The sequence below is a fragment of the Maylandia zebra genome, linkage group LG5, assembly GCF_041146795.1.
Source record: "Maylandia zebra isolate NMK-2024a linkage group LG5, Mzebra_GT3a, whole genome shotgun sequence".
Taxonomy (NCBI): domain Eukaryota; kingdom Metazoa; phylum Chordata; class Actinopteri; order Cichliformes; family Cichlidae; genus Maylandia; species Maylandia zebra.
The window spans coordinates 22,758,145-22,771,109 of NC_135171.1; the positions used below are offsets into that span (position 1 = coordinate 22,758,145).

The 12,965-nt window shown below is 40.1% G+C and overlaps 2 protein-coding genes across 2 annotated transcripts; both read right to left on the reverse strand.

Annotated features, from left to right (window-relative positions):
- Positions 1–490: 490 nt before the first annotated feature.
- On the reverse strand, positions 491–6,248 carry necap2 (NECAP endocytosis associated 2). Its single transcript, XM_004544761.4, has 8 exons — positions 6,081–6,248; positions 5,227–5,327; positions 3,138–3,242; positions 2,824–2,905; positions 2,281–2,389; positions 1,739–1,883; positions 1,552–1,636; positions 491–1,424 (listed from the first exon to the last, which is right to left on the reverse strand). The coding sequence occupies exons 1-8, from the start codon at positions 6,173–6,175 to the stop codon at positions 1,379–1,381; spliced, it is 768 nt and encodes a 255-aa protein (XP_004544818.1). The 5' UTR covers positions 6,176–6,248; the 3' UTR covers positions 491–1,378.
- A 771-nt stretch (positions 6,249–7,019) lies between these two features.
- Positions 7,020–11,794, reverse strand: LOC101465613 (SUZ RNA-binding domain-containing). Its single transcript, XM_004544760.4, has 4 exons — positions 11,330–11,794; positions 9,695–9,744; positions 9,256–9,525; positions 7,020–9,140 (listed from the first exon to the last, which is right to left on the reverse strand). The coding sequence occupies exons 1-4, from the start codon at positions 11,378–11,380 to the stop codon at positions 9,029–9,031; spliced, it is 483 nt and encodes a 160-aa protein (XP_004544817.1). The 5' UTR covers positions 11,381–11,794; the 3' UTR covers positions 7,020–9,028.
- Between the last annotated feature and the right edge of the window lie 1,171 nt (positions 11,795–12,965).

Genomic DNA, 12,965 nt, shown 5'->3' on the forward strand with positions numbered 1-12,965 from the left:
AAATCCCGATCACACTTACTTCACAGGAAACGTTAAATGTCTAAATGTTTTTCAGCTGAATCTGTTTCAGTTTGGTGTCTGTAAGGTTTGGTGCATGTTTTTTTTTCCTTCCCATCATTCTGACACAAGTTAATCTTGGCTTCATCCATCTAGTGATTTATCCATTTTCAGCACTGTGCGGGCTCTTTTATGCGTTTTCTGGTAAAGTCTTATCTGTCCTTCCTGCTCTCGAGTGTAAACAGTGGTTTGGAGCTTAATGTAAATCCTCTGTTTACATACATGAAAGCGCTTCTTGGTTGTAGACCTTGAAAATTATACAACTATCCCTAACCCTGACAGTGGTCTCGACTTCATCGATAAAGCACCTTCCTACTGTACTTGTTTACCCAAAGCACTTTATACAGCATGTGTCATTCACAGGCTCTGTGACTGGAGCAGCCAGAGACTGAACCACCAACCTTCCTATTTAAAATCAAAAACTCAACACCACTGAAATATATATAGTTTATTTACAAGAAGACATAGGTTTATATTTTATACAATATACTTTTTTCAGGAAGGCACTTAATCAAACAGTCGATGCAATTGCCAACAGTTTCAGCTGGGTAAAAGGCACAATTTAAAACGTGAGGTAAAGACACACGGAGGACAAACACACCAACAAGACACGTAGACGCTTTGAACGACAGACAGAAATGATTTTTTTTACCCCGACATATGATTAAAAAAAAATAATAATGAGGGCGTAGGAAAGTTAATGTAAAACTAACTATAAATGTTCAATAAAGCTTCAACAGGTGTACTAAAAGAAGAATCAGAAAGATGGGAGAAGCTATAAGCAGAAAAACAACACATTTTTGTAAACAGCTAAACAAAACAGGGACATTCCAACTATTTTCTCAAATGTCCACCAAAAAACAAAAAACCTTAAGCTAAACGGTGCTGGTGAAATCAGACCATTAAAGGACAGCGCAAGAGCACGTAGGCACAATCAAATCTACTCATAATTATAGACAGATTGAAGATGAAAACATGGGAGCATCTGATTTAAAGCTATAGAGAAACAGCTGATCAAGTTAGTGTGAAGAGACGACCTTTTTGGACACTTCATTTACACTTCAGTGGTTACCCGACTATTTAAAAATATCGATCCTACTGCATAGCAGAGTGTGGGGAAACAGGAGATTGTAAAAATATACACATTTTAACGTTTGTTCTTCCAGAGTGTGCTGTCAGAGGGAGTGAGAGTAAGTGCAGCAAATGAGTCTCCTAACAGTTCCCCTCTTACTTTCTTTTTTGAAAAATTATAAATCTTTCACCACAATCGTCCTGTCCGTGGAATGTTTGGAACCTGAGTGTCTGCACGTTTTCTTACAGCTCAACTAAACTGCACCCATCCTGACTTGACAGCATCTGTACTGGAGCTGTGGATGAGAGGGGTGGGGTAAAGGATGGGAGATTGATGAACACACACAGAAATAAAATAAAGAAATCAAACAAAGATGGATGGATGTAACGCTGAGGCACACAGAGGTGTAGGTGATGTCTTACTTGGAACCCGCGGATGTGAAATCTCCCCACACGTCGGAGCTGGGCTGGGGTGCAGGGACGGGCGAGCCGAAGTCTAGAAGAGGAGCTGGATTTGGAGACAAAAAGAAATCCGTGTTGGTATAAACATCGTTACAGTTAGCACGTATTTGTGTAAAAAGCTGCTGCGGTTGAGAAGCATCGTGATCACCGGTGTTCGTCTGTGCAAGCGGGACTGTCTGTGCTCCTGCCGGGGGTGGCAGGATAACTCCAGCCTTTGCTCCAGGTGGAGGAGGGAGCAGGCCACCAGCCATGGGCCGTGGTTTGGCACCACCTGCGTCCTTCTTCTTGATGTTCTGTAACAGAGAGTCGTATTTTTAAGTATTTGACCTCTTAGGCACTCAGTTGTGCAAGGTTCAAACTTTGATTAACAAAAGTCGTAAAACCGTTTTATCTGTTTGGAAACACAGGAGTCTGTGAGGTACAACAAGTACTATTTTTCTTAAAAGACAGAGTTAAATAATCAAGTTTATGATTTTTCATGTAATTGAGCAACTTTGATTCCTAAAGACTGGAAATAATCCAGAAACTACGCTGACAATCAGAGTGGTGACTTTTCCCCTACAGTGCTTTAAAAGCCTGTTTGAATGCTGAGGCATGATACATTCATTAATGTAAACGAGTAACTTTTTTAAATCCCTGGGAAACCTGTCGCGTCATCATTCAATCTGCAATCTTCCGCTGTGTGCTCACCCCGATGCTGATTTTGATGGTCTGTCCCTCTTTGAAGCTCAGGTCCAGTTTAGGGGCTGCGCTCTGAGAAGCTTCCAGTTTTGCGAGCTCACCTTCTTGTTTGACCCACCTTTAAAAATTGAAAGCAGAATAATTATTATTGCTAAATCAATCTGGTTATTGATACACATAAACAAAAATTAGACTAGAAGTTAAGATGCTTAACTTCTAGTTACATTTGAACCATTTCAGTCAATAAGGGTTAAAATGTCAGACATGTCAGAAAGCCTCTTCCCTTTAAAAAGAACTTAGTAACACAGCTTGGGGTTGTAAAGTTGCATCTAAACAAACCCCAATACCTCTGGAACAATGTCTGCTGGAAATAAGAGACACAAGTGGAGCTGTGTGGCAAAAGCCCCAAACACAACAGATCAAACACCTCAGTTGAACTGTGAAGCACGGAGGTAGAGGAGTGATGATGTGGGACTCAAATAAACCTAAAGCTTGGCCCAAACTGGACAATAAAATTAAAATAAAAAGCTAACGTAATAGATGGCGACTTACTTAAAATGGTCTTGTAAAGCGACATTGAAGTCAAATGAGTCTCCACGATCAGCAAAACCCAGACCAATAAAAGCATGACGTCCTTTAAGGGGGGAAAAAAAGGATATTTATACAGTTAGTTCACACGGGTTCAACCTTACATCTATAAATCACAACGCACATACTACAGGGCACACAGTTAACAGGAAACTGGGACTATGAGATTACAAAAGTTAAGTTGTACAAAACAAATACTGAGATTAAGTCAAGCTCAACAAAATGTGGAGCATGCCCTTAACGAAACAAAACATGCCGTTCCAAATACTTTGTCTTACCGTTGCCATCCTCTATCCGGATCACAAAATACCTGCTGGAGTCTGTTACTGCTTCCACGACACAACCTGGATACTGTTCGACTGGAGCTTGTGCAAACAGCTCTCCTGCAAAGAGTAAATTTACACCAAACAAAGCCCCAGGGTTATTTTCTGTTACCAACAAGCTGTCAAGTTGAGATGACTGAATAAAACAAAACAAGACAGCAAGGTTTCTGAAAAGGAGCTTTGATAACCCTGTAAAAATATGTCATGCTGTAATGTAAAAGGTTGACCTGGTAACAATCACCGAAACTGCAAACTGTTTTAATGTATTCCCAAAACCCTTTAAACTATTTTTGCTGGATGTAATTTGTGGTTCTATACGTGCAGCTTTATATCTCAGTGCGCAACAAAGACAAAGGTAATCTAAGTAAAATAGTTCAAAGACACAAGCTAGTTCTTAATAACAGGACCTACTCCTTTGCATTTTTGACACTCATTGGCTACAGGTTGCAAAGCAACCATGAAAGTCAATAACATTTGTTCACACAGCTATGGTCAGAAGGTTGCACACACACTCATTGTGGCCATGAACGTCACAGTAATTATGGCTTTTAATGGTTTATTTGATTTGTTCCGTTTCCAGGGGGTAATGATTGTACAACATAGACCTTTATAGACTCATTGTATTGACCAATACTAAAAATAATGGGAAAGTCCAAAGAACTCAGCAAAGATGTGAGGATTCTAAATTTACACACATTGGGAAGGTCTCTACTAAACAACTGTATGCAAGTGCAATTGAATAGTTTTTTGGATGTGTCACCACTTTGCCAAGGACTGGAAGAAAATCCAAACTTTCACCCTCAGATGAGAAGAAATTGGTGAGGATGTTCAGGAAAAACCCAGAAAGCCCCAATGTTCAAGCGTGCCATGAACTGACATCTGCTGGAACAGCATTGCTGTCCATAGTGAAACCAGTTTTACATCACCACAGAGAGGACGCCGACCAAGAAAGAAGCCCCTGCTCCAAAATCAGCACTTTCAAACTCGACTGAAATTTGCAGCTCCTCACACGGACAAGTAAAATGCCTTCTGGAGAAAAGGTTTGGGGTCAGATGAGATAAAGACTGAGCTGTTTGGCCACAATGACAAGAGTTATGTTTAGAGGAGTAAAGCTGGGACTTTTAAACTGAGAACATTATACCAGCTGTCAAACACTGTAGTGGTAGCATCATTCTCTGGAGCTGTTCTGCCGCCAGTGATACCAGTACATTGCACAAAGTAGATGGAACAATGAAGACAGAGGACTACCTCCAAATTCTTCAACTTTATCTCGGATCACTTCAGATCAGATCAAGTTTCCACCCTTCTTTCCGGAGGGTCGAAACGTGAACATAGTTGGGTGTTCCAAAAGGACAATGTTCCCAAACACACATCAAAACTGGTTTTGGAATTGGTAAAGCAGGCTAACATTAAGCTTCTGGAATGATTTTCCCAAAGCCCCGAGGTCAAGCCTATTAGTAGGGGTGCATGTACATATTTAAAAGAATTCTAATTATATTCAAGCTTGCACATCCTAAGGTTGTTTTTTAAAGTAATTAAGGATGTATACTGTGTAATCATTCCACCCTGGAACACGAACAGTTCAAAGAAATCATTAAATGCCCCAGATTACCATGACATTAACACTCATGATTTACGTGAACTTGTGACCACAAGTGTATATCGTCAAATGCAGTTGGATAAATCCACTAAGAGCAGAAGACGTCAGAGCCAAAGCAGGACAGGTCAGCTAATCACAGCCTGTTCGCAATGAAAACAAACCTACAGGACCTCAGCATAGAAAACTATAGTAACTATGAGACTCCTTTCTAGGTGAATCATGCTGTTACACTTTACCAGATCCCCTTTGCCAAATCCCACTTTAAATACTGGTTTTGAACCATATATTTAAACCGTCAACGTATTGTAAGACACAACTATGAAGACACAAACCTAACTGTTAACTAGTTACTACAGTCTAGTTTGGGGTTTACTACCAATTTTTTTCCTTCTTCTTAGTCTTCTTTCTTACTTCTCTAATTAAAGCAGTCCTTTTTCTGCCTACCTGTATTTTTATCCTCTAACTTAATGTAGGCCATCTTTCCTTTGGCAGTTATTTTCAACCTTCCACTCCACGCAGGTTCATCCAGCTTCCAGTCTGCAGCACTAGAAAAACAGGAAACACATATCTACTTGTGAAAGTGGTGTAATCCTCTATGAAAACAGCTGACCCAGTCACTGCCAGCTGCTACTTTTGATGGAGGAAGGGAAATGAAAGCTTCAAGTCAGACTAAAATGAGACATGAGCTCTATCTACTCTTACAGATGTTAAAGCCATTAAAATGTAGTTGTTAACTGTTGTGTCTACGGCATTAAAACTGTGTACTTATACAACTAATTAACTGAGAAAAGAACTTAATGTGTGATTTTCCCTTTTGTAAGAAGACGTTTTCAACAAATTGTTTAGGAGCAAAGACGTGACTCCACTAAAACAAACGACACATTTCAAACTAAGACACTAAAAACAAGAATAATTTTCTACTAGCGTTAAAGTTGAGCACCTGCATCTATCATTGGACAGATACTTAAAATCAACATTTTGGCCGGCCAATCAGACCAAAGCTACAGCGTTACATCTGCGTGTCATCGACGTGAGAAGTAAGCTTTTAAACGCCAACAGGTGCAAGTCGCAGGTAAGACGACAGGATGTTGAAGTCCCATTTCCGTGAGCTGATACAGTTAAAATTATATTTTTATATTAAAAGTATATATTGGCTACCCGTAAAAGCAGTAATCGAATGACAAAAACCTAACAAACTATCCTGACAAACTGCTGTCCGATAATGGGCGCATACCTGCAAAATTAGCCCGCTATCAAAAGTCTGGCTGCTCTCGCCAGTTAAAAACATTAGCACGTACCGATATCCGCGGTTAGAGGCCCGCGGCGGGATCCGGTAAACATGGACCTCTGGCTTTACACAGAGCATTGACTCGTAGCTGTTGTCTTCTGCCATCTTGTCAAGTTTCGCTAACCCAAAACCAACTTCCGACTTTCAATGGACCCTCGGCTCTGTCCTGCTGAACCAGGCTAACCGGACCTTAACAGCGCCACCTCCGGCCAGGATGTATAAGCGCCTAAAGAGTACGTCACAGTCTGTCAATAAGAACTTAATAGCCTAGAAAGAACAGTATAATGTATATAAATAGAGAAAGAACAGGAAGTTTTCCATAAGAACACTGAAATTATTCTCCTCTTATAAAAAATGATACATATCGTATTTCAATCCTTCTTACTGTGCGAAATGTATTAGAAGCCAGTGAATTCATGTATTTCCTTCCTGATACAATACATTACTACACAGTACTAAATAACACAAAATATGCATTATGTGAGGTTTGTCCTAAAAATCATTTTCATCTCTTCATGCCCAGTACAAATGGGAAATATTACAGCAAACTAAACTTTTTTCAGTGATTGTTTGAAGACAAACTGGTGACCCAATCTTTGAAGTGTTAAGCAAATTTTCCTGCATTCCCTCTAATATTAGATTAATTTGTCACCATGGGGACAGTCATAGTAGCAAATTATTTTCATGTGGGTTGTTTTTCCATTGAGGGTGAAAAGCTAGAGCAGAAAAAGTCACATGTTTGTTGCATGTTTTCCCAAAAGTTCACCGGATGCAGTGGATAGTTATAAACAGATCATGGATCTGATCATGGATTGTTGGTGCCTCCGCACACGCATACTGATATCCCTGAAGTCCATCTTAGACTGTGCTGATCCAGTGCCCCCTTCATTATTCTGAGCAGCATATGAAAGACTACTGTGTTTTCTAAAATAACAACACATGAAGCAAGTTGTACCGCTGAGTGTGTTTATTAAAGGGTGTTCAAATTTAATGAGCTTTTTCCCCCTAAAGCTTCAAAACAATGATGACATAAAATGAGCTTCACACTAGACAGGTGGCTATGAATGACTTCAGCAAAGCATCATGGGTACATCACACAGGTACAGGATGACTATTTCTCCTTTTCAGTTTAAACTGATTAGAAACTGATTTTGTTACAATAATTGAATAGGATCCCAGGGAACGCTGTATTAGTAGCACATCATCTAGATGTTGTAGGTCCAAACGTCCTCCTTTTCATTGTAGATAATCTCCTAAAACAAAAACTTCTACTTTTTGAAGCAGGAATAAGTGGCACAAATGCAACACTTCCAGCCATGTTGATAAATGTGCTCCTGTGCTGTGCTGCAGTTTACTTGTGACATAAATAACCTTTCACAGAAAGCTCCAAATATGTATGAGCACTACCTGCTGGAGAGCGTGTGATGGAGACCAAGGATTGTTTATCTTTTAAGGCATAACAGCGTAGAAAGGTTGAAAACCTGCCGCAGGCTCATGTACTGTTTACTACAAGTGTCAGCACTGGTTATTCATCAGGATTTGCCTATACTATCATGTTATTGCAGGCAAACTCTTATTTTAAATTGGTCCCAAACAAGCAGACCACACTGTAAGATGATATTAGGTAAAGAACACCATTTTCTTTAAGGTTTCCTGGCCCTGGAAGAATATTTGCCAACACAAAACTTTAGATGATATCCCCATCTAGGCTGAGCTTGAAATAATTATTTCTGAATAATTAATACAACTCTTAACTGTAGGTAATAAATCAGCAAACTGCAGCCGGTACGAAAACCCACCAAAATCATCATCAACTCCAGAGCTGAGCTGCTCCGAAACAGCAAAGGAACAACACAGGAACATTTTTTTTTTTTTAAACACACTTTAAACTTTCAGTTCATGTCTTCTGCCAATTAGATATAACTGAATATGACACGACTATGCAGACTACATCTTCTAGGCTCTTACACACTACAGATCACCTGACTTATACGTACTATGTGTCAGAAATGAAACACATGAACAATATGAAGTGTTTAAAACCATATGTGAACAAAAAGAAACGGCACAGAAAAAGGGCAACATTTTAAAAGAGAAAGAAAAAAAGGGAGTAATTTCATCATTATTGCTTAGATAAGCTTAGATTTAGTGATACTGTCCTTCAGCTCTATTCTTTTTGGCCACAGGCTGTGTGCCCACCGGGCATTTCTTTAAGGGCCACTTGTGCCTTACAGAGGATTGTGGACACTTGTGGCCTGAGCCACTGCCATCGACTACAGTATTAAAAGCACACTGCTAGGCACCAAAAGGCTCCATCAGTACAATTTTTTTTTTTTTTTTTTTTTTTATTGCTGCTCACTCAAGCTGCTGAACACGCAATAAATTTATGGCACCGTCAAGCATTTCATTCCAAATGAACCCGACAAATTAAGGCCAGTACCCCGGTGGATACCCAGCCATGACCCACGCTTCATCAGTGGAAAGGCCACCTCGTGTGCTTGCCTTTTCTGGGGAGGTCCCACAAATCTGCAAGCTCTCCGTATTCTCCCTGAAGAGACAGACACCTGATGTCCTGGCACTCGGCCGGCCAATCAGACCTAAAATCATAGGGCACCTCATGGTACGTCAAAGTAACACAGTGTGTAGGAATGTGAGGCGAAAGCCTGCTCACAGTGTGGAACACAAAGGATTTCGGATCTTTGGCTGATCTCTGCCAGCCCCTTGTAAGCTTCCACAGAGGGAAAAGACAAGGCAAAAGGCAAAGACCACACCAGTAAGCAGAGAAGAGAGAGGGTGGAGAAGTTCATCTAAATCCATGCTACATCTTCAAATGTCTAACGTCTGTCAAATTTTATTTCGTCCCACCGCTCTGCTCTTCATACCACACACAACACTCCTCACTGCACCCTCTGTGCCCTCTCAGGAAGACATCCGTGTCTTGAATCAGGCAGCTCCTGCCTATCTGCACAGTCGGAAGCCTGAGGTGCCATCCGGGCCGTTGGGTTGACGGATCACGTGATTGTTTGAACGAACTGGTTCCAGTGGTTGCTGCACACTCATACAAGCTGGCCTAATAATGGTAAGAGAAAAATTAGAATACATTACAAAACAGTGTTTTTCTCTTTTAGGTGTCTTCTTCAAAACATTTTGTTGTCACAGTTGATTTTGCAGACATTACAACTCACCTGTCCTTGCACTGATTGTCCTGAGGCGTCTCTTCTGAAGAAGCACTACCCAAAATCCTCCTTCGGGCTTCTGCATACTCTGCCTCTCTCTGGGCCAGAGACTTCATCTGCTGAGCGGGACGAGACGAGGCAGCGGGGTTTCCTGTGTTGCCGTTATTTGTAGGGCGCTTTAAAATTCGGATTTGAGGTGGTGGTGCTGCTGGGAGAGAGTCATCTTGGACTACGACAGCAGTTCGTATAGGTGAACTGGCTGATTTCAAATTGGACTTTCTGCAAAGATGAGAAAATCATTAGTGTTTGAAGAGGTCTGGGCATGTTTCAAGTTAATTTCATTTCCTTAGTTTTAGTCTTGCCAATAAAGTTTTAAAAAAATATTCACAAAGATATTGTTGGGGAAAAAAGAAGCAGAAAGCAGTAACTTTGTCTTCTGGTTACTTACTTTGCTTCCTGATTTATTTTCAGCTTTGCCTCAAGTCTTCTCTCAATTTCCTGAAGGAGGAAATATAATACATATATACAATAATTAACTCGATTTCTACTTTTGTCCTCACATCATCCTGTATACCAAACATGTTCACATTGTAGAGATACACCTATCAGGTATTTGGACCGGATATCATTCCAATCCTGGCTCAATTACCCTACTACAATCACTCTTAAGTGACAACCAAACGCAGCAGAGCAGGTAAAACTTTTCTGTGTGTTTCAGACTTTATTAAACCTTCATCACCAAAGACAGCCTCACATGCAATTGATCAAATACCTTATGCTGGGAAAGTCTTTGTTGCTATAGTAAATGTGCAGTGTTTTAGCTTTTTGTTGGCAGTATGATAATTATTATAAACTAACTAAATACACACATAACCAGATGACAAAGTACACAAATGTGAAAGTATCCAAAACATGTTGGTGCACAGGAGATAACTGAAATTTGGATGTGTATTTAACAGTAGAGGAGAACCTAAAGATAGTCTTAATATATGCATATATATGTTGTCTTGCAGTTTTGATTGTGACCTAATTGCCCCCAAAAATGACTGCTGACCAAAAAGAATGCAAAGAGGCTCATCTCACATTTGCCTAAAAATATCTTGACGATACCCAAGACTTTTGGGAAAATATTCTGTGGACTGTAGAGACCAAAGTTCAGTTTTTGGAAGGTTTGAGTCCCGTTACATCTGCCATAAAACTAACAACGCTTCCTAAAATCAACATAACACCAACAGTCAAACATGGAAGACTGAAGGAGAATGTCCTGCCATCAGTTCATGCCCCAAAGCTCAAACTCACTTGGATTATGCAGCAAGACAATGATCCAAAATACACAAACAACTCCAGCTCTGAATATGTCTAATATTAAAAATTAATTTCTCAATTACACTCTACGTGAGTGTAACAAATATGCAAAAGTAGGGCAGAAAACTCTTCTAAACAACACATAAAAAGGCTTACCAATAAAGCTGAGATCCATAGGTAGTGTTTAGCTGATAAAAACAAAAAACTTTTAAAAAAAGCTACTAAACTAATTGAAACCCCCTACAGTCACAAACTCAGTGTTTCGAGGACACTTAGGTGCTATTGCAGAGAACCTCAAATTAGATCACAAGTGACACATTACACTTTAGCACAATCAAATCTAGCAGGGTTCATTTTTTTGGGAAACACACAGAAAAATGTATGTGTACAAACCAGCGGCTGTTTATAAAACTATTTTCTACAATCAGTGGCACACACTAGACTGCGAAGGTGCTGACACGGTTCATTTCAGGGCACATTTTGGGGGGGGCGCTGCTGGAAAAAGCTGAACATGTTACGATATTGTTTCTACAATGACGTTATTCATTTTATTTCCACAGTTGGATAAATTAATTGATGTGATGGTGTGCTCAGTCCCGTGTCAGCACGGCCTGCAAGACTCAACCAGGAAGTTCGGCTGGAAAAAAAACGCTAATGTTTTTGGGCGCAGGAAGCCTCTACTCTATCGACAGCTCTTGCACTGTGCCTGGGTGGCTGTCAGACTAAAGCCGGGGTGCTGTTACATCCCTGTTTAGCACAGTATGTTAGCGTCTCTCACCCCGCTGTCCGCCGCCTCTTCCCAGCTTTCTGCAACCTCTTCATCCTCCATGTTTAAACGGGACTGCTGGGTAGCTGGTTGGCTCTCTTCGCTTCACCGGCTAAATGTACCCCACAGTGGGCATGAGACGACGGCAAGCGCTCAAGTACAAACCACAGGGAGCTCCGCCACTGGGTCCCTTTTTATGATGAGATAAAAGCTGGATAAACAAATTCCCAAACCTTTACCCCGGCCTCGTGTTAGCCTGCTAGCTTAAAGCTACATTCGGAGCAAACGCCACCAGCTGTCTGCTGTTTAAAATCCTCAGTAAATGAACCCCGGTCACCGCTGCTGCTCACACGGAAAACAAACACCCTTGGACGTTATGTTTTTATAAACCGCTGTCCCTGCAATGCTTTAATACTTAGCTTCACTACACCTCTCAAGTTTAACCGTCAAATCGAAGAAGGGAAATGACGTCATAACGTAAGCTACAGGTAACGTCAACCACAGGCTGCCTCCAAATGGAGTGGTTTAACAAATGAAGGCGTCTGTACCACTGTTATTATAATTTTGTTATTCATAATTAGTTTTATTTTTTATATCGTTTGGACGTTTTTTTGCTTTTAATTCTGTTTCATTTCAGTTAGTTTCCAGCGTGAGTTTTCTTGTTTTACTTTTTTATCTTTTTGAAAGTGTTTAGTTTTAGTTTAGCTTCTTTTAGTTATAGTCTTGGTTTCAGTCTTTATTAATTAATATTGTACTCTGGGAAAATTTTGGGAAGAAAAGTACATACATAACAATTAAAAGAACGTTATGATAACAGTGACTCGCAGCCTTATAGACATCCAAAGTCTCAATAAATACATCAATCAAAGTCTCATCAGCCAAGTGCAGACTGCTTTTGGTAAAGTTTTGTTTGCTTCTTTGTTTGAACATATGAACTCTTTTCTCTTTTATTAAACATCACCCATCTCCTGTTTCAATCTTCTGAAGAAAACATAACATGATAAAACATTTATTTCCATTACATTCAAGAAAAGGCAGACATTTCTACACCTAATATCTTTAAAATATGCCCCAAATCACCCTGAGACAAGAACAGGCCAATTTCTTTATTCATTGGATGATTCAGTACTTTGCCTTGACAGCAGTACTAATGCTGACCTAAGACAGCATAAGTACTGCTGCATAGTTATGCCTTCACCTTCTACTGACAGAGAATGGTATCAACTGTTTTCTATGACAGATGTTTTACTGTCATTCAGTGACTTTAATTGTACCTTAGATACAGAAGGTTTAATTGTGAATTGTGAAGGATAAAAGTATTCAGGTTACATGTAATGATCACTAATAAGGAAATGTTCGTATTTTGGTGATATAAATGTATTTTTCTAATCACAACAACAGGACACATTTTATCCTTTCACTGTTTTAAATAAATACAAGATACAATAGGTGCTGGAAACCAGTAAGCTTCCCAGATTGCGAAGACTGCCAAACTCTTGCATTGGAGTGAACAGTATAAACCCTGGGGGAGAGGTTTCTTTTTTACAGATGTGTGGGACGAGTTGTTCTTTCCCGAGCCCACGGAAAAATGTCATCCTGTGTGAAGATGCACAGGGGAAAGCTAGACTGAAAAATGGGTCTGTTGAAC

Coding starts and splice junctions, on each gene's coding strand:
- LOC101465613 (XM_004544760.4), bottom strand. CDS start 11,380: ATGGAGGATGAAGAGGTTGCAGAAAGCTGGGAAGAGGCGGCGGACAGC. Junction 9,745..11,329: donor AAGAGGCGGCGGACAGCGGG/GTGAGAGACGCT, acceptor TTCCTCCTTCAG/GAAATTGAGAGAAGACTTGA. Junction 9,141..9,255: donor GACAATCAGTGCAAGGACAG/GTGAGTTGTAAT, acceptor TACCATTATTAG/GCCAGCTTGTATGAGTGTGC.
- necap2 (XM_004544761.4), bottom strand. CDS start 6,175: ATGGCAGAAGACAACAGCTACGAGTCAATGCTCTGTGTAAAGCCAGAG. Junction 2,390..2,823: donor GCTTTACAAGACCATTTTAA/GTAAGTCGCCAT, acceptor CAATTTTTAAAG/GTGGGTCAAACAAGAAGGTG. Junction 1,425..1,551: donor TTCACATCCGCGGGTTCCAA/GTAAGACATCAC, acceptor TCTCATCCACAG/CTCCAGTACAGATGCTGTCA.